We start from the raw sequence: 21614 nt of genomic DNA on the forward strand, positions 1-21614 counted from the left end.
TTTTGTCTTCGCTATTATAGCCATTCTAACAGGTGTAAGGTGATATCTTAGTGTAGTTTTGATTTGCATTTCCCTGATGATCAGTGATGATGAGCATCTTTTTTTTTTTTAAAGATTTTATTTTTTTCCTTTTTTCCCCAAAGCCCCCCAGTACACAGTTGTATATTCTTCGTTGTGGGTCCTTCTAGTTGTGGCATGTGGGACGCTGCCTCAGTGTGGTCTGATGAGCAGTGCCATGTCCGCGCCCAGGATTCGAACCAACGAAACACTGGGCCGCCTGCAGCAGAGCGCGCGAACTTAACCACTCGGCCACGGGGTCAGCCCTGACGATGAGCATCTTTTCATGTGTCTGTTGGCCATCCTTGTATCTTCTTTGGGGAAGTGTCTGTTCATATCCCCTGCCCATTTTTTGATCGGGTTCTTTGATTTTTTTGTTGTTGTGTGAGTTCTTTATATATTATGAAGGTTAACCCTTTGTCAGATATATGATTTGCAAGTATTTTTTCCCAGTTGGTGAGTTGTCTTTTTGTTTCAATCCTGTTTTCCCTTGCCTTGTAGAAGCTCTTTAGTCTGATGAAGTCACACTTGTTTATTCTTTCTATTGTTTCCCTTGTCCAAGAAAACATGGTGTCTGAAAAGATCCTTTAAAGACTGATGTCAAAGAGTGCACTGCCTATATTTTCTTCCAGAAGTCTTATGGTTTCAGGTCTTACCTTTAAGTCTTTGACCCGTTTTGAGTTTATTTTTGTGAATGGTGTAAGAGAATGGTCTATTTTCATTCTTTTACATGTGGCTGTCCAGTTTTCCCAACACCATTTGTTGAAGAGACTTTCCTTTCTCCATTGTATGTTCTCAGCTCCTTTGTCAAAGATTAGCTATCCATAGATGTGTGGTTTTATTTCTGGACTTTTAATTCTGTTCCATTGATCTGTGCGCCTGTTTTTGTACCAGTACCATGCTGTTTTGATTACTGTAGCTTTGTAGTATGTTTTGAAGTCAGGGATTGTGATGCCTCCAGCTTTGTTCTTTTTTCTCAGGATTGCTTTAGCAATTCAGGGTCTTTTGTTGCCCTGAAATGTGTGACTTTTACATGATCCACTGGACTCTCTTATTGTTTGCTCTTAACTGTCACAGGACGTAAGATCAGCCTAGTGTACCTCATGCTGCTGTGTATTGTGCTATAGTTGTACATCATGGTACTCAACAAGTCAGATCAAATTCTTCTGTCTTTGTGATTGTTTGACCTGGAACTCAAATCACATCATCACCTGGGAGTTTCACTAAGAGAAGGTGAGTGTGAGTGTGTGTGTATGATTTTTTTTTTACATATAAAACAGAGTTTTTTGAAAATGCAAGTATTATGTTTTCAATATCTCTAACAAATAAGTTCAATTTATTGATATCATCCAGTAACTTCAGTTAGAGTCTGATTAACTATAATCCTCACTTGACAGAATCTTCTTGGTTTGTTGGCAGTTTGGGCTTTACTCTCATCAGAAGGAGAAAAGTTAAAAGGACACGCCCATTTCTAGGAGTTACACAAAATTCTCTTCCAAGAAATATCGTGACCCTTCTACTTTAGTTGCAAGGCATGTGAGATTTGGTATCTGGAAAGATGATTTGAGGCTTTGAGAAGTCCTTAGTCATCAAAGAGAAGTTCTGTTATCTTTGGTATAATACCTAAGGCAGATCAGAAGATTTTGGAGTTTTAGAAATATTTTCAACTGTCAAGGCTGAAACTAAAAGGGAGTGCTAGTTAATACTTGGCTTTTTAGAACAAATCCCTCTGTCCCAAGAATCTGAGTAATCTGATTGAATGAGGTGTTACCATATCAAATTTTCTTGGTTAAAAATACATAAGGCTCTCAAGGTTGGAAGAGACCTTAATACGTCTTCTGTCTACTCACCCAGTGCTTGAATCCCCTCTTCAGTTTCCTTCCCCACTCCTAGCCTACGCGAGGGGTCAGCAAGCAAATCTTGGCCACCGTCTCTTTTTCTAAATAGTTTCATTGGAACACAGCCACTCTCATTTGCTTACAAATTGTCTATGACTTCTGCCATGCCACTATAGATTTGAGTAGTTGTGACAGACTATGTGGACTGCAAAGCCTGAAATATTTGCTCTCTGCCCTTTACAGAGAAAGTTTGCTGACCCCTGGCCTAAGCTATCTCCTCTGCAGTATCTCCAATGCTGAGTTACTTCAGCTTCCAAGGGACCTGCTTTGGACCACTGTTAGAAAATTCTTACTTATACTGAGCCAAAATCTGCTCTTTTGTAGCATGCCCCTGCTGGCACTGGTTCAACTTGAGTATGTGGGATCACCAAAAAGAAATCAAATTGCTTTCCCATGTGTCAGCCCCTAATATGTTAGAATATCACAATCATGACTCCAGGCAGAACCTCACCGAATCCTGGTACCGTAGGATTTCAAGTCCCTTCATCACCACCAGAAGTGAACACAACACTCTCGCGAGATCTGGCCAAGGTAAAGCTAAATTGGGGCCCACCTAAGTTTTCCAGGTGCCAAGAACAATAAGAAGTCATGGCCTCATTCTACATGCTTGGAGACCTTGGAATCTGACCCAAAGAACAGAGATAAGGTCGTGTGGAACATGCACTCTGTTCAACAGTTAGGATGATGCAACTTCCGGGCCATGTGTACCCACAGTGCACGTCTGTGGTCTAGGTGGTTGTGAAATGGTTTGTTTTTTAACTGGATTTGGGTACAAAAGGAAAACAGTCACTTCTATTTCATCAGAGAAGGTGGTGGCACTCTCTTAATCATAGACACAAATGGAAGGTTCTAACTTTCTTAAGAGTAGGCTCTATGCCATATACTTCTTTAAGCCCCATTGCTGAGTAAAGTGACTTGCTTTGTCTTTTCCTCTCTGTCGTGTTGCCATCTTCTCTCGCTATTGCAGACTATTGCGACAGCTTCCTAAATAGTTTTCCTGCCTCTTGTTTTTCCTTTCTCTGGTTGTTCTTCCTCATTCTGCTAATTAAGAGCGCAACAATAGTTATCATTTCTCTGCTCATCTGTACTCTGCAGCAACTCCCTTTACCCATAAAGGAGAGAGAAAACTTCTTAGATTGGCATTGAAGGCTTTCCAGGACCATCAAACTCTTCCTTTCCTCTCCTCTTCCACATTCAAAAGAAACTATTCCACATTCTCTGAACTTGTCTTATATTTTCCCATACCCAGGCCTCCTTGATCATACTGTGTGCTCTATAAGAAATGTCCCCGGGCCGGCCAGGTGACGCAGCGGTTGAGTGCACACATTCCGCTTCTCAGTGGCCCGGGGTTCACCAGTTCGGATGCCGGGTGCAGACATGGCACTGCTTGGCACGCCATGCTGTGGTAGGCGTCCCACATGTAAAGTAGAGGAAGATAGGCATGGATGTTAGCTCAGGGCCAGTCTTCCTCAGCAAAAAGAGGAAGATTGGCAGCAGTTAGCTCAGGGCTAATCTTCCTCAAAAAACAAACAAACAAGAAATATCCCTTTATCATTCCTTCCCAAAACCATATATCAAACCCTACCTTCTTCATTGTTCATATTTATTTTCGTATTTTTCTTTCTCTCTCTCTCTGCTCCTCTCTTCCACTCTCCCTAAAAGTTTGAGATTCCTTGCTTTAGTAGTCTAATAGCATGTATTTCTCTTTTAATGGTACTTCTAAAAATCTGCTTTTTATCTTAGGGATATGTGTTCATGTCTTATCTTCCCACAACACTGTAAACATTTTAAGTTACTTGAAAGGACTATTTGAGTCTTGCCTCTTTTGTTTATCCCTCAAAGCATTAGCAGAATCTGTGCTTGTTTTACCGAATACTGTAGAAGGAGCTCATTGATTTGGCATGAGCAGTGAAGTAGCAGGAAGAGTTGAACGGGAATAGACAGTTTTGAATCTGAGATACTGGAAGGATAGTGATGCCTTTAACCAAAAGAGGTGGAACTCAGAGGAGCTGCTGATGTCTGGTATAGGGCAAGAAGAAGGACAAAATAATGCCTCCTTGATGGTATAGTAGGAAAACACTGAATTGGAAATCTGGGGGTCTTTTATAATGATAAATCTTTTCCCAATTACATGATCTCAGAATGTCCTTGGGCTGCTTTAGATTGAATAACTATGCACTTGGCACCTATCATGCAGAGTTTGGTCATAGGTGCTTTCACATTTATTAATTTTACTTAATTCTCAAAGCAATATTATTAGTTTTGTGTTTCATTCCTCTTATATATTTGGTTATTGAGGCTTAGAGAGAAGTTAAGAAATTTGTCCAAGATTATAGAGCAAGAGCTAGGACTATAATTCAGGTCTTTTCACTCTAATCTCAAACTTTTCTCATCACACTCTGCATCATCTATCTTATTCTGCTTTCCTTATTTCTCTGCATTTGTGCCCCTTGGTTTGAATTTTTGTTCATCTGAATTAATAGTGTTTCTTCTGCCTGGCTGGGCTATACCGATAATTAGGCAAAAAGTGATAGCCTTTTTCCTTCTTCATCTTGTCTATTTGACCTTTTTAAATGACTTAATGTAATTTATTATTGAAACCAGAAAAAGGTAGTTTCATGAGATATTTAAGCATGAGTATACTTGTATTTTAATGAGATTTGGCTAATTTACTTAGTTCAGTAAATGAGAGTTCTTACAGCAAAGAAGGAAGGCCCTGTCTGAGGTTCTGGGGACGAGGAAGATAAGATCCTCTCTTCTGAAAGAGCTCTGGATGTTGGTGAAGGATGATCAAAAATGGTGACATGACAGAATAGCATTCAAGTATAAGCAAAACTTCGGAGAGTTTAGAAAGGGAGGAAGATTGGGAGGCTTTTCAGACAGAGGGAAGTTGAGTGTGGAGGTGGAAAAGCACCAGACGTGTTTAGGAAACAGTGAAAATTTTACTTGGTTTGAATGGTAACAAAGTATATATATAAATAAAGGAGTAGAGATGAGATGGAAAGGTAGATCTGAGCTAGATTGTGAAGGCCTTCAAACTAAGTTAGAACCCGAGAGTGCATCAACAGCTGGAATAGATAAACAAAATATGGTGTATATATACAGTGGGCTATTATTCAGCCTTTAAAAGGAAGTGAAATTCTGACATAAGATACAATGTGGATTAATGTTGAAGATATCATGCTAAGTGAAATAAGCCAGTCACAAAAGGACAAAAATTGTATGATTCCACATATAAGTGGTCAGATTCGTAGAGACAGACGGTAGAATGGTGATTTTCAAGGACTGGGGTGTGGGGGACGTGGGGTATTAGTGTTTAAAGGATATAGAATTTCAGTTGGAGAAGATGAAAAAGTTCCAGAGAAGGATGGTATTGATGGCTGTACAACAATGTGAATGTACTTAATGCCACAGAATTGTATACTTGACGTGGTTAAAATGGTAAATTTTATTTATGATTTACCACACTGAAAATGAGTAAAAATTTTTTAGTTAATAGCTAAGCCATAGAATTTGGACTTTGCTGTGCAGGTGATGGAAAGCCATTAAATTTTTGGATAGTGGGGGGGCGTAACATGATCAGAGCTTTGCTCTGATTAAACTGGAACATTAAACTGGAAGCATTTATAAGTATTAAGTTAAGATAACTGGTTAGGAAGCTATGACAATAGTCTAGATTATAGGTAACAAGTACTGGAAATAAGGAGTGCAGAAAGGCAGGCAGGATGTGGGCTATTATGAATAGTGTTGCGACGAACATACTTATACATGTATTTTGGTGAATATATGTACACAATTATTTTGGGTGTGTACCTAGGATAGAATTGCAGGGTCCTGGGATGTGAGTATGTTCAGCTGTGGTAGATAGTGCCATTGTTTTCCAAAGTGGTTTTAACAAATTACACTGCTACTAACAGGGAATGAGTGTTTCAGTTTCTCCATATTCTTCCCAGTACTTAACTATTGTCAGTTTTTCTCATTATAACCATTCTGATGGTTGTGTAGTGGTGTTAATTTTCATTTCCCTAATGACTAATGAATTTGAGATCCTTTTATGTGGTCATTGCCACTTAGATGTCTTCTTTTGTGTAATGCCTATTCAAATCTTTTTTCCCATTTTTCTGTTGAGTGGTCTTTTTCTTGCTTATTTGTAGGAGTTTTTTTATATGTTCTGAATATGAGTCCTTCATTAGATATATGTATTGCAAATATCTCCTCTCACTCTCTTAGCTTGGTTTTTCATCCTCTTAATCATGCCTGTTGATGACCAGGAATTAAGTTTAATGTAGTACAATTGATTACTTTGTGTCTTGTATTAGTACTTTGGTGTATTCAAGAAATCTTTGCCTACCCCAATGTCATGAAGATATTTTCCTCTAAATGCTTTATTGTTTTATCTTTAACATTTGAGCTTATAATGATCTGAAATTAAGTTTCACAAATGGCATGAAATAAGGATCAAGAATCTTTCTTTTCTCATAATTATTGAATTTACCTAGCACCACTTATTGAAAACATGATTCTTTTCTCCATGGCACTTCAGTATCATCTTTTTCATAAATCTAGTGATCATGTATGTATGAGTCCGTTTCTGGATTCTTCTGTTCCCTTGGCCTATTAGTCCTTTTTGGTTTTTTTTGAGGAAGATTATCCCTGAGCTAACATCCGCTGCCAATCCTCCTCTTTTTGCTGAGGAAGACTGGCCCTGAGCTAATATCTGTGCCCATCTTCCTCTAACTTTATATGTGGGACGCCTGCCACAGAATGGCTTGACAAGCAGTGTTTTGGTCCGCACCCAGGATTTGAACTGGCTAACCCTGGGCTGCCAAAGTGGAATGTGCAAACTTAACCGCTGTGCCACAGGGCCAGCCCCCTATTAGTCTATCTTTTAGGCTCTGCTTCTTGTCTTCTAAATAGACACGGCTTTCCTCCTAGTGGTTACCATTGGTTACACTCACCAAGCCCTGGAGGTGGAAAGTAGAATGTATTAATTATTTATTACAGCCTAACAAATGATCCCAAAACTTACAGGCTTAAAACAATAAATACTTATTATTTTACATGGTTTCTGTGAGCAAGGAATTCAGGAGCAGTGTAGCTTGGTGGATTTGGCTCAGGATCTCTCATGAAATTGCAGTCAGAAAGTCACCTAAGGCATGACTGGGCTGAAGGATCTGCTTCTAAGAATGGCTTATTTACATGGCTGGAAGGAGGCCTAGTTCCTCACCAGGTGCACTCCTCCTTAGTGCTGCTTGAATGTCCTTACAACATGGCAGCTGATCCAAAGGAGAGCAAGAAAGAAGCTGCAGTCTCTTTTATGACTTAGCCTTGGAAGTCACACATTGTCATTTATGCAATATCCTGTCGGTCGTCCTTATTCGGAATGGGAGGGCACTACATAAGGCTATACTAGGAAGTCAGACTCGTTGGGGGCTATCTTGGGGGCTGGCTACTATACAGAAAAATAGGAGAAGGTGGCTGGCACCTTATTTATATGTTTTTTTTCCTCTGGGGATTTTTATTCCCCAGGGCAGAGAATCATGCCTGCCTTTATAGCCAAGATTTCCTAGAGCTGACATGTAATTTGGTAGGTTCAGAAATACTCATGACTCAGTTCACTCCATTTTGTCCCCTCATACTCAGGAGGCTGAACTCTAAAGTTTATTCATATTTTCACAGTGTGATTCCTTATGAACTATCTCCATCCCTGAGTGGGAAAGATTGAGAACAACTGGGTCCAGTTATAATCATTAGCCAACTATTAACAACCTTTCTCTCCATAATCTTTACTTCTCAGAGAAATATTCGTCTTCTCCTTAAGGTTTTCTTTAAATACATTTCCTACCTATGAACATTCTAGTTCTCTTGTGGATCAGGGTTTTTTTAATGAAACTTTTTATTTTGAGGTAATTTTAGATTCACATGTAGTTGAAAAATAATACAGGAGATCCCATGTACCCCCTACCAAGTTTCCTCCCAGTGGTAACATCTTCCAAGACTATACTACAGGGTCACAACAAGGATGTCAATATTCTCACAGTCAGGATCCAGAACATTTCCATCACCACAAGGATCTCTCATCCTGCCCTTTTATAACAACACCCACTTTTTTTTTTTTTTTTGGAAGATTAGCTCTGAGCTAACTGCTGCCAATCCTCCTCTTTTTGCTGAAGAAGACTGGCCCTGAGCTAACATCCGTGCCTATCTTCTTCTACTTTATATGTGGGATGCCTACCACAGCATGGTGTGCCAAGCAGTGCCATGTCTGCCCCCAGGATCTGAACCAGCAAACCCTGGGCCACTGAATCGGAACTTGTGTCCTTAACTGTTGTGCTACTGGGCCGGCCCCAACAACACCCACTTCTGTCCCACTCCAGCACCCTCCTTAACCACTGATAACCGCTAATCTGCTGTCCATTCCTAAGTTCTATCATTTCAAGAATGTTAGGTAAGTAGAATCATACAGAATGTAAACTTTTGGGATTGGTTTTGTTCATTCAGCATAAATCCTTAGATATCCATTCAGGATTTTGCATGCTTCAATACTTTGTTTCTTTTTTATTGCTGAGTAGTATTCTATGATATGGATGTACCACAGTTTATTTAACCATTCACCCATTGAAAGACATCTAGATTTTTCCAGTTTGGGGCTATTGTAAATAAAACTCATATTAACATTCTCGTATGAGTTTTTGTATGAATGTGAATCTTCATTTCTCTGGGACAGATTCCCAGGAGTGCAATTGCTGGGTCATATACAGTAGTAGTTGAATGTTTAGTTTTTAAAGAAACTGCCAAACTGTTTTCCAAAGTGGCTGTATAATTTTAGATTCTCCCCAGCAATGTTTGAGTGACCCATTTTCTCTGCCTCAATGCCAGCTTTTTGTGTTATTACAATTTTTTTTCAATTTTAACTATTCTGAGAGGTTTGTGATAATATCTCCATTGTGGTTTTAGTTTGTGTTTCCTGAATGGCTAATGATGTTGAACATCTTTTTATGTGCTTATTTGCCATCTGTATATCCTCTTCAGTGAAATGTCTCCTCATGTCTTTTGCCCATGTCCTAATTGGATTGTTTCTTTTCTTTAACTGTTGAGTGATGAGAGTTCTTTATATGTTCTAGATACTATCCTTTGTCAAATATGTGGCTTGCAAATATTTTCTCCCACTCTATAGCTTGTCTTTTTATCCTCTTAACAAAGTCTTTTGCAGAGGAAAAGTTTTAAATTTCAATGAAGTCTAATTTATAAGCTTTTCCTTTTAGGGCTTATGCTTTTGGTGTCATCCAAAAAACACTTTGCCTAGTCCTAGATCCCAAAGATTACCTCCAGTTATTTTTCTAAATGTTTTATAGTTTTACATTTAAGTCCATGATTCATTGTGAGTTAGTTTTTGTATAAGATGTGAGACTTAGATTGGGGTTCATTTTTTCCCCCTTTGGGTGCCCAGTTGTTTCAGCACCATTTGTTGAAAGGGCCACCTTTCCATTGCATTGCTTTTTCACCTTTGTCCGAAGTCAGTTGGGCCTATTTGTGTGGGTCTATTTCTGAGTTTTATGTTCTATTCCATTGTTCCACGTGTGTGTCCCTCTGTAGCTATATAATAATTATTGAAGAATGGTGGACTGATTCCCCCTGACTTTTGTCTTTTCAAAATTGTTTTAACTTCTGTACTTTCTTTGCCTTTCCATATACATTTTAGAATAATTTTGTCTACGTCTATAAAAACTGTTGCTGGGGGCGCCGGTCCCAGGGCTGAGTGATTAAGTTCACACCGTCTGCTTCAGCGGCCTGGGGTTTCACTGATTCAGATCTTGGGTGCAGACGTGGTCTTGTTCCTCAGGCCATGCTGAGGTGGCTTCCCACATAGCAGAACCAGAAGGACCTACAACTAGAATATACACCTATGTACTGGTGGGGCTTTGGGGAGAAGAAGGGGAAAGGTGAAGAAAAAAAAGATTGGCAACAGATGTTAGCTCAGGTGCCAATCTTTGGGGGGAAAAACCTCTTGCTAGGATTTTGGTAGAAATTGTGTTAAACCTAAACATCAGTTTGGAGAGATATACTATGTTGAATCTTCCAGTACATGAACATGGATACCTCTTCATTTAGGTTTTTTAAATTTCTTTGATCAGCTTTGCATAGCTTTCAGCATACATGTCCTGTACATATTTTGTTAGATTTATACCTATTTCATTTTTTAAATGTGATTATAAATGGCATTGTATTTTTATTTTCTATGTCCACCTGTTCATTTGCTAGTATGTAGAAGCAAATTGATTTTTTTATGTTCATCTTGTATCCTGTGAGCCTGCTGGACTCACTTCTTATTCCCAGGAGGTTTTTTCTAAATTCCTTGGGATTTTCTATGTGGATAATCATGTCTTCTGCAAATAAGGACAATTTTTTTCCTTTCTTTCCAAACTTTTTTATCTTTTAGGTCCATTTCTTGCTTTATTGCCCTGACTAGAACACTATGTTGAGTAAGAGTGGTAATAGCAGACATCCTTGCCTTGTTCCTGATCTTAGGGTGGGAAACATTTAGCCTTTCAGTACTAAGTATAATGTTGGTGTGGGTCTTTTGTTGATGCTCTTTATCAAATGGAGGACGTTCCCCCTCTCTTCCTATTTTTTTGAGAGGTTTTATTTTGAATGGGTGTTAAATTTCATCAAATATTTTTTCTGCATTGATTAATATGACCATGTGGTCTTTCTTCTTTAGCTTATTAATATGGTGGATTACATTGGTTGATTTTTAAATATTGAATCAGTTTTACATCCTTGGAATAAAACCCACTTGGTCATGGTATATAATTCTTTTTATATCTTGCTGAATTCTATTTGTTTTTCACGTGTAAATCCATGATCCATTTTGAGTTAATTTTTGCCAGAGATTTTGTGTAGATATAAGAACAGTCCTGAAGAAGCTTTCTCCTTAATAACATATTCAGGACTCATGTTCCCATATTTTTCTTGCATTATGTGTCAGTAAACCAACAGCAATTTTTCATTTCCGTATCATGGGACACATTCAAGCTGAAGCTCCCAGATCTTCATATAAATATTTATTACAAGGTCACTGCACTTATCAGAATGAAGGGAACAAGATGCTAAAGAACTCATGTCATAAAGAATCCACAGCATGGGGCCGGCCCAGTGGCGCAGTGGTTAAGTGTGCACATTCCACTTCTCAGCAGCCCGGGGTTTGCCGGTTCGGATCCCGGATGCGGACATGGCACTGCTTGGCAAAAGCCCTGCTGTGGTAGGCGTCCCACGTATAAAGTAGAGGAAGATGGGCATGGATGTTAGCTCAGGGCCAGTCTTCCTCAGCAAAAAGAGGAGAATTGGCAGTAGTTAGCTCAGGGCTAATCTTCCTCAAAAAAAAAAAAAAAAAAAAAGGAATCCACAGCATACCTTTATCTTTCTTACTCTCTTTTTTGTAATCTTCTTGCTGTCCTCCTTTCCTACTTCATATTGTGAAAGCTTACTTATATTTTTAAGTTGTATTTATTAATCTGAATAAATTAACATACTGATTGCATGAAAAGAAAAGTCAACAGATCTTTACTGAGTTCCTGTATAGGCTAGGCACTCTGCCAAGTAACTGTTAGCGACACAGGACCCCAACCTCAAGATGCTCAGAGCTTGAAGAGGAGGAAGACATGTAAGCGATTGAAATGCCAAAGTTGAGAGAAGAAATGCCAAAGAAAGCGCAGGGCATTAAGGGAACATAAGACAGGAGCACTACCTGGGGAAGTTAGCTCTACCTGGGAAGTTAGTAAAGGCCATCCAGGAGAAGCAATACTTAAGCTGGCACTGAGAGGACATAGGAATTTTCCAGATAGACATGGTGAGGTGAAAGGCATTCCAGGAAGAAGGAACAGCTTGTGCAAAGACATGCAGTTATGCAGTTATGTGGCACATTTAGAGAATAATAAGTAATTTGTTATGCACCTCTAAGTTCTGTAAGACTAGGAATTCATGCTGAATTCTCAACATCTAGAATAATGCCTGTAGCATAGTAAGTACTAAATAAATAAATGTTGGATGGATGGGTGGAAGGAAGGAAAGACAGAGAAAAGGAGGAAACATAAATGAGGCCAGAGAGATAAGAAAGGTTCTCTTATCTCTGTGATCAGAGAGAGAAAGATAAAGTGATAAAAGAGCCTTGCTTAGCAACATTTAGCAAATATCTACCATGGCGATACAAAGAAGAAGAGGAGATGTTCATAGTCTACTTGGGAAGAAACAACAAATACAAAAATGCCTGTAATATGTTGTAAAAAAAATGACTTGCCATGAAAAGTACATAAAAAGTGTTATGAAATTTCAGAGGAAGTAAAGGTCCATTTCAGCTGAAGCAATCAGAGAAGTTGTCATTGGAGCTAGACTCTTTGGGGTTGCTTAAACTTGGTTCTAAATTGTTGGGTTTCTAAAGAAATTTGCATGGAGTTGGAGAGAAGGTGTTATGGCAGAAGAAGGATGTGAATTTGGGACTAAACTGGACAACCTTGCCTGCTCTGTCATACATTTATCAGCATTTTATAGGTAGCCATTTACCAGCCTCTGCCACCTCCTTGGAAGCAGATCCTGACAGGCTCTGATGTTATGTGTAGCAAACACCTTTTTCTTGTTTATGAGGGTATCTCTGTGTGTGTTTATGCTTGTACCTGCACACCAGTGATTTGGAGACAGCTCTTTCTACAGAGACTAGCACTGAAGGGGATACATAAACTGAAACACAAGCAAATCTATTAACAGTATATTTTTAAAATATACTTTGCTCCCCACACACTTACATGTATATGCATGCACCTACAGCATGCACGCGCACACACACAAGCACACACACAGTTCTATAAGCAGTGGCCTGGGCGAGGTTTTAGGTGATTATAAATAAATAGTACTTATTTTTATTTTTCTTAGCTCTATCCTGTCTGGCTATACCTTAATCTTCATTTCGGTCTAAAGCTTATTAGGCACCTAATAATAACTTATTAGGTTATTATATCCCCATAACCTACTAGATGCTGTAAAGAGTTCATGTAAGAAAATGATTCATTAACTAATCCAATACGTATTTATTGGTAACCAGCTATTCTAAACACTGAGGATGCAACATGGGGTAAAAACAACGAATCCTTGCCCTCGTGGAGTTTACATTCTGGGAGGGGGGTGCAGATAACTAACAAAAATGTGGTATTTTAGATGATGTCAGTGCTAGTGAGACAGGTATAGCAGAGTAAGGAGGAAAGAGAATGTGAGGGTTGGGTGGTGAGGAATGGCCTCTGCAATAATGTGATATTTGAATAGAGACTTGGTGAAAGAATAAGCAATAGAACTATCTGGGGAAGGAGTATTCCAGGCAGAGGGAACAACTAACGCAAAGACCGTGAGGTGGGAATTTGTCTGGCCAGGGTTTAAGACCAGTGTGGCTGGAGCAGAATGGCCAAAGCAGAGGGTGGCAGGAGATGAGAGAGATATGAGATGAGAGACTGTCACATCAGGCCCATTGGCCATTGTGAGGACTGACTTTTACTCTGAGTGACATGGAAAACCATTGGAGCTTTTGCACGTAGAAGTGACATGTTCTGATTTACATCTGGCTTTTCTGGCTTCTGTGTTGAGAAGAGATGGCAGAGTGAAAGGCTGGAAGCATGAAGACTACAAAATGACCAAGTAAATAACAATGGAGGTGCAAAGAAATGGTCTGATTGTAGGCATATTTTGAACTGTTTGAACCAACAAGATTTTCTGATGGATTAGGTGTGGAATGTGAAAGAAAGGAGTCAACAATGACACAAGATTTTTGGTCTGAGCGACTAGAAGGCTGGAGTTGCTATTAACTAAAATGGGAAAGATTGCAGGGAGAACAGGTTTGGAGGATATCAAGAGCTCAGTTTGGGGCACATTAAGTTTGAGATGCTTGTTAGTGAAGAGTTAGATATTAGTCTGTGGAGTTCAGTAGATAGGTCTAGGCTGGAGATATAAATTTGGGAATTGCAGAGTTAGATGGCTTTAAAGCTGTGAAACTGAATTAAATAACCTAGGGAGTGGATATAGAAAGAGGAGAGAAAGAGTCTGAGAACTGAGCACTGGGGCATTCCGATGTTTAGAGATCAGGGGGATGAGAAGGAACCAGCACTGGAGTTGGAAAAAGAGGCCAAGGGGATAGGAGAAAAATTCAGAGTGAACACTAAAGCCAAATGAAGAAAGTGCTTCAAAGAGAACGGAATAGTAAACTGTTATCAGATGTTGCTGAGAGATCAAGTAAGGCCCCAGAGTAGTTTCAGCAGCTCTGAACTCTTTGGGACCTTTGTTGAGTTATTTTAGTGGTGGTGGTGGTGGTGTCAGGAGGATGAGCAGCCTGATTAGATTGCTTTCAAAAACAGAATGGGAGGAGAAGATACCAAGATTAGTAGTACAGAAAACTCTTTGAGGTTTTACTGTAAAGAGTAGAAAAACTGGGCCATAGTTCGAGGGGAATGTGGGGTCAAGTCAAGCTTTTAATTTTTTTTCTAAGATGCGAGAAATTGATGTCCTGATGGGAATGATCCTAGTAGAGAGGGAAAATGCAGTGATTCCAGAGGAGGGGAGAGTTGTTAAAGTGATGTCTCCATGTTGGTGAGAGGGGAAGAAGGTTGGCTTTAGATTGGATGAGCTGTCCATGTTCCCTAGTAACAGAGTTCTTTGCTACAGATACAGGCAGGTTGGTAAACGTGGAGATGGAGCATGTGTAAATTCTCTTCTGATTGTTTATATTTTCTCATGAAATAAGAAACAAAGGAGTAGAAGTGTTGGAGATTTAAAAAGAGAGTTCAGATATTGTTGCCAAAGAGCAGGACAAAGACATAGGCTAGGTAAATGTAGTAGGATTGTTGGGCAGCACAGGGCCCCCTTGATTTAAAGTGAGACCAGTCCACATAGTTGTATGATTTTCTCCAGCTATGTATAGCTATGTGGGAACAGGCAGAGCCTCAGGCTTAGCCAGAAGTTGTGGTTTTCCCAGATAAATAAGAAGAATTGAGAAAGAAGCAAGGAAGTGATTATAATGAACGGTCTCAGCAGTAAAGTTGGGTAGAGGGACATGAGGACAGGGATAGAAGGTGAGAGAGAAAAGATGGTAGGGTTAATGGTCCTGGTGGGGTTTGAAGAATTACAATAATCAAACCCTTGGCATTTGTAGTGCTTTAGGGTTGTATACAAAGTGCTTTGGGTGGATTTGCATAATAAAAACCCTATAAGGTAGGTAGGTGGTGGTGGTGATGTTGATTCTCATTATATAAATGGGGCAAGATCCAAAGAGGTAAATGACTTAATCTAAAATCACGCAGCAAGTCGATGGAAAAGCATAGACTCAAGCCAAGACTCTCTATTATATGTAACATCTTTTTACCACTTTGTGTGGTGGCTGCTCACAGATTGCTGCCCTGTTGAAGAGATGGAACATAGAAGACAACATAGAGAACATGCAATCAAGTGTTGAATTCTGTAGTGTGGAATGATATAAGGAGTTTATTCATCCAGTAATACACACTGAGTGCTTAGTATGTGCAAGGCTCTATTATAAGTGCTAGGAATATAGCAGTAAATGAGACAGGAAAAGAAATCCTAAAATTATGTGCTTCAGAGGAGTTTTAGGAGGGTTTCTCTGTGATTCTAACAAGGCATCATGATTTGGTAAAAAAGCACATTGTGCTTTTTAGGGTACTTGTTTTTTGCTACTTACTGTGACATTGTTGCTTCAGCTCACCATGTCTTAGTGGAAGTCCCCATCTGTAAACTGAGATGTTATGGTTTTGCAAGTTCCAGCCTGCCTAAAAGTACTATAAATTTGAGCCTGTATTCTAGCCTAATGGAATAGTTGCTTTAAAGTGTTTTAGTCCTCATCTGACTTCCTGATCTAAAAAGTGGCAATGCCACGCCTCATTTCATAATGATAAGACCCTGTTTCCATAGTGAAATGCTGCACTAACAAGCATTCGAAAATACTCCATTTTTGAAACTCTGGGGCAATATGGAAGGGAGATAGAGGCCATATTCAGCCTGCAGATGCAACAGTTCCCTCCTTAACCTGATTAAGATATCTGAGGACCTGTTAAAAGCTTTGAAATAGCTAATGACTTTTTTCCCTCCTTTTACTACTTCCTCTTCAGGCCTGGAAGAAACGCTGGTTCATCCTGCGGAGTGGCCGGATGAGTGGTGACCCGGATGTTCTGGAATACTACAAGAATGATCACTCCAAGAAGCCCCTGCGGATCATCAACCTGAACTTCTGTGAGCAGGTGGATGCAGGCCTGACCTTCAACAAGAAGGAGCTGCAGGATAGTTTTGTGTTTGACATCAAGACCAGCGAGCGCACCTTCTACCTGGTGGCCGAGACAGAGGAGGACATGAATAAGTGGGTCCAGAGCATCTGCCAGATCTGTGGCTTCAATCAGGCTGAGGAGAGCACAGGTACGAGAACAGACATGGACCTTTCTCAGAAGGGGCGAGGTGCTTCCTGGAGGAGGCTTAGCAGTAGGGGCTGAGATGAAGCCTTCAGATTCCTTGAGCAAGGAGAGCAGGCTGCAGCTAAAAGCTTTCCTCTTTGGCAGAGGAGTAAAAGGCAAAGAGTAAGAGTGTGAAGACATTGGCCAAATATTAGAGGGACCCTTGACCCTAATTATGTCAAATGCGAAACAAAGATGTTGGGGTTGTGAGGAAGCTAAAAGTACCTTGTGCTAAAGGTGGTTTCTTCAGGGTCCTCAGCACCATCCCACTTCTCAGCCCTGCACTTTTCTCCCCTTCCCTCTGCTGTCTAGCACTCTGTGCCCTGTTTCCTGTTACAGGGCAGCTCGCCCCTTGATCCCTTCTCTGGCCCATCTCTGTCTGTTCTAGCCCATCTATTTCACACTATCCTGCTCAGTGACACTTGCCACTTGCCACTTTGGTTTGTTTGCTTGGGCTCCTTTGTGATTATTATTGATGTATAATTGCATGTTCATTTATATGCACGGGGGGGGGGCAGGTAAAGAAGGGGAAATACTGATTTATGTTTGTGTTTTGTTAACCTTCATAAAAGAGTAGCTCAGCTTTTTGAAATGAGTTTTAAATTGCCAAAATGCTGTCTGACATTTCTTTGGACTCATCCCCAACTGTGGGATGATTGAGGAGCAGGTTTTTTTAGAGGCAGGAGGAGAGCCTAAATGAATAGTTCTTAAACCTGGTTGCACATCAGAATTAAAGAGGAGCATTTAAAAAATATTGATGCCAAGGACCCATAACAAATCAGTTAACTAAGAATCTCTGAGTGTGGGACCAAGGCATTAGCATCTTTTAAAAGCTTCACTCTGAGTAGCAAGGGTGCAGGTCTCAGGAACCATTTTCTGTAAATATTTGAAGGCCACATATAGTCTCTGTTTCATGTTCCTGTTTTAAAAAAAAAATTTACAATCCTTTAAAAATATAAAAACTGTTCTTAACTCATCAGCAAATTAACATCATCTGGGAACCTGTTAGAAATGCAAATTCTGGGACCCTACCCTAGACTTAGTGAATCCGAAACTCTAGGGGTACATTCAAGCAATCTGTGTTTTAACGTGCCAGGTGATTCTGATGCACGGTTAAGTTTGAGAACCCCTGGTCTAGACTCTTGGTACTCAGAGTGCGGTTTGTGGAAGAGCAGCATCGCTTCTCCTCGGAAGTTGTTGGAAAGGCTCAGGACTACTGCTCAGACCTACAGAATCGGAATCTGCATATTTGTAAAACTTCTTATTTTTGAAGTAATTTTAGACTTCCAGAAGGGTTGCAGAATTGTACAGCAAGTTCCCATATACCTTTCCCTCAGCTTTCCCTAAGGGTACCATCTTACTTAACCATGGTATGGTTATCAAAACAGACGTTACCGTTGATCGGTATACTACTGTTAACTAAACTACAGTTTATTTGGATGTCGCATGTCTTTCACCAATGTCTTTATTCTGTTCAGAATTCAAACCAGGATACCATATCCGATTCAGTAGTCATGTCTCTGAGTCTCCACCAATCTGGAACAGTTTCCCAGTCTGTCTTGTCTTTTTTTGACCTCGACACTTTCACAGAGTAGTACCTGTTGGCCATTTGAATGTCTTCTTTGGAAAAATGTCTGTTCCGGTCATTGGCTCATTTTTTAATCAAGTTATTTGGTTTTTTGCTATTCGGTTGTGTGCGTTCCTTATATATTTTGGATATTAATCCCTATCAAATATATGGTTTGCAAATATTTTTTCCCCTTCCATAGGTTCCCTTTTCAGCTTGTTGATGGCTACTTTTTCTGTCAGAAGCTTTTTAGTTTGATATAGCCCTACTTGTTCATTTTTGCTTTTGTTGCTTGTGTTTTTGGTGTCATACCCAAAAAATCATTGCCAAGACCAATGTCAAGGAGCCTTTTCCCTATGTTTTCTTTTAGGTGTTTTATGATTTCAGGTCTTACATTTAAGTCTTTATAATATATTTTGAGTTATTTTTTGTGAGTGGTGTAAGATAGGGATCTAATTTCATTCTTGTCCGTGTGGCTGTCCAGTTTTCCCAGCACCCTTTGTTGAAGAGACTGTCTTTTCTGCATTGAGTATTCTTGGCTCCCTTGTCAAATATTAGTTGACTGTATATGCATGGGTTTATTTCTGGGCCCTTGATTCTATTCCATTGATCTATATATCTCTTTTTATGCCAGTACCATGCTGATTTGATTACTATTGCTTTGTAATGTAGTTTGAAATCAGGAAGTGTGATGCCTCCAACTTTGTTATTCTTTCTCAGGATTGCTTTGGCTATTTGAGATCTTTTGTGGCTCCATATGAATTTTAGGATTTCTTTTTCTATTTCTGTAAACAATACCATTGGAATCTTGATAAAGAGTGCATTCAATCTGTAGATGGCTTTAAGTAGCAAGGACATTTTAACAGTATTAATTCTTCCAATCCATGAACATGGGATATCTTTCCATTTATTTGCGTCAAAGTTCTTAATTTTTGAACCAGGGGCCCCACATTTTCACTTCATGCCACGCCCTGCAATTGTGTAGCCAGTCATAGCTAGACTAGATGTCCTGCGCTAGGAATTCTGTCATTTTTATCTTCCTTGAAGAAGGATTATGAGCCCCCATTTTACTCTTAATTTCTTTGGTGTCATCTTTGCTTCCTGTGTGGAATTTCTAATTTCCCCCAAATCTTTGTCATTTGTAGGCCTCTTGAATTTTGTTTTTGTTTTTACCTTTATTTTATTCCTAGTGAAGGAATAAAATACTCATTGCAAAAAGAAACAGGGGCCGGCCCCATTGCCAAGTGGTTAAGTTCCCATGCTCCGCTGCGGCAGCCCAGGGTTTCGCCAGTTCGGATCCTGGGCCCAGACGTGGCACCACTCCTCAGGCCATGTTGAGGCAGCATCCCACATGCCACAACTAGAAGGACCCACAACTAAAAATACACAACTATGTACGGGGGGGGGGAGGGCTTTGGGGAGAAAAAGGAAAAATAAAATCTTAAAAAAAAAATAAAGAAATAGGTCCAGTGACTACCTCAGCTTTTTAGGAAATAGGTAGGGTTAGGGATAAAAGTAACCAGAAGTCAAATTGCATTTAATTGAATTATTTTCTTAGGGATTAGAGGTGTTCCTACCAAGAAAAACATACCCTTGAGATGTAGCAAAAATTCCTCTTGGTGCAAATATCTTTTTTCTTAATCACATATTTAAAAAATAGTTATTATCTGAACGTTTCCTCTTACTAGATAGGATTTAAGTCTAATTCAAATACGAGTATGTAGAACCACATTCTCTGCTTGCTTTCTTTGGAAGGAAGATTCGTTTGTTCATTAACACATTGTTCATTCACTCACTCATTCAGCAAACCTTTATTGAGCACATATTCTGTGCCAGTCCCTGTCATAACCACGGAGGCTACGAAAATGAACGAGAGGGTTTCAGTGCTCAGACATCATAGTCTAGTAGAGGGGACAAACGTGTAAGCAGACAGTCACAGGGGAGTGCTGTAACAGGCACCACCAGGGGTGGAGAAACCAGCCCAGGCACCACCAGCTGAGGGAGGGAAGGAAAGGAGCGGAGGCAGTAAGGAGGTGACGGATAATCCAGTCAGTATTTTTTCAGCAGCTTTGTCTATTGAAGGATATATTCCCTTAAACCTTTAACTTCTTTTTGTAAGGGGATTATTTTTTTTAGGTGTCTAGTGATTTAACTACTAGAGCAAGGATATTAGTTGTCTGTGATAGAGGTTTAGGAATCTTTGTGAGATCTTGCTGATGAAGACAGCAGGCTTTTCTTCTCTCTCATAAGAGAATCTGGTATGTTAAAAGACGCAGCCTCCTAGTGGGGTTGTGTTTTAATTTAGAGGCTTTCTTAAAAGTGGATTATATTTATAAAACCCTCAGGTAAGGAATTAGAGCTTAATCACCCAAGTCAGCGTTGTTGTTGTTTTTTTTTTAGCAGAGAGTCAGAGTCTGAGGAAAAGCAGGAAGGAAGTTAACATTTGACTACCTACTTAGCTTAAGTACCTTGTTTTATTTAATCACTTTATCAACTGTGCTTCAGTTTTTTTTCAAATAATGAAACGGAGTGCTTTTTCTTCTCTGCCTAGCACTCCGGGACTAAAGCTCTTCTCAGTCTACACCCCTGCCTTGACTGGGTTCAGACAAGCTGTCCAACTCTCATCTGACCCTGGAACCCCTCCTCAGTGCAACACTGGTCTCCTTTGCTGGGGCCTGTGAGCACAATCCAGTCACCTGGGTATTAGTGTCAGCACCTGCCTTACTTATGTAAGGAGCTCTATGTACTGGTACCTAACGCTCACCGGCCACAAAAAGAAATAATAACAGCTATTTTTTGAGCGTCTACTCTACAAAAAGTAGGAACTTTATGTAAGTTCCTTCTAAAACCTCATGGTAATCTTTTGAGGTAGTTAAGATTTTGACCCAAGGTCACACAGCTAGAAAATTGCAGAGCCAGGATTCTTGTCTAACCTGATTCTCACTTCGCATTATAATATGCTTTCTCTTTGTCCCTGATCCTCTGAAGTATTAACGTCTGTCAGCATCAAACCTAGCTATTTTTGCCAGTTTGGACAGTAGGTGTTGGACTGGAAGCACTCCCTGACTCTTTCCCCAGGGTCGCACAGCTGGCTCAGGTTTCCTCACTTCACCAACCCATATTGCTCAAATCCTCAGGCTGGAGTCTTCCCAGTTTACTAACTTCTAGGGCTTTAATCCAGTTGTCAGGCTCCACTGGTGAGTCTGTAGGCTCGGAGCGAGGATGCCTGAGTTCAAATCACAACTCTGAGATTATGCGACAAGTCACTTGGTTGAAGTCTTAGTTTCCTTTGTTGAATAGGAATAAAATTCTCTTCTCTCCCGATGCTTCTGCTTCTCTATGAATTCATCAAGACAGACCTTAGCTGGCAGCACCTCAAGTTTCATATTTCCCAACGGATTATTCACTTGTGTTATATGTGGAGGTATCTCCTGGAGCTGTGCAATGCAGTATCCCTGCTTGCTGCTTGGTCCTATAGAAATTTCTTCCTATAGGGAGCCTCCCTCAAGCAGATACTCCGTATTTCTTTGTTTATTTTCTTTTTTTTTTTTAAGAGTTGTGGTGGGACGCACAAAAAAACTTCTGTTTTTCACTTTCAGC

General features: G+C 39.9%; 1 protein-coding gene across 2 annotated transcripts in view; it reads left to right on the forward strand.

Moving 5' to 3' along the window:
- GAB2 (GRB2 associated binding protein 2) overlaps positions 1-21614 on the forward strand; it is a 181410-nt gene that overhangs the window by 106197 nt on the left and 53599 nt on the right. For both annotated transcript variants that reach the window (XM_070625776.1, XM_070625777.1), the window contains one exon: positions 16112-16412. In XM_070625776.1, the coding sequence (XP_070481877.1) occupies positions 16112-16412 (301 nt within the window). The remainder of the gene's footprint in view (positions 1-16111; positions 16413-21614) is intronic.

The sequence above is a fragment of the Equus przewalskii genome, chromosome 6, assembly GCF_037783145.1.
Source record: "Equus przewalskii isolate Varuska chromosome 6, EquPr2, whole genome shotgun sequence".
Classification (NCBI taxonomy): domain Eukaryota; kingdom Metazoa; phylum Chordata; class Mammalia; order Perissodactyla; family Equidae; genus Equus; species Equus przewalskii.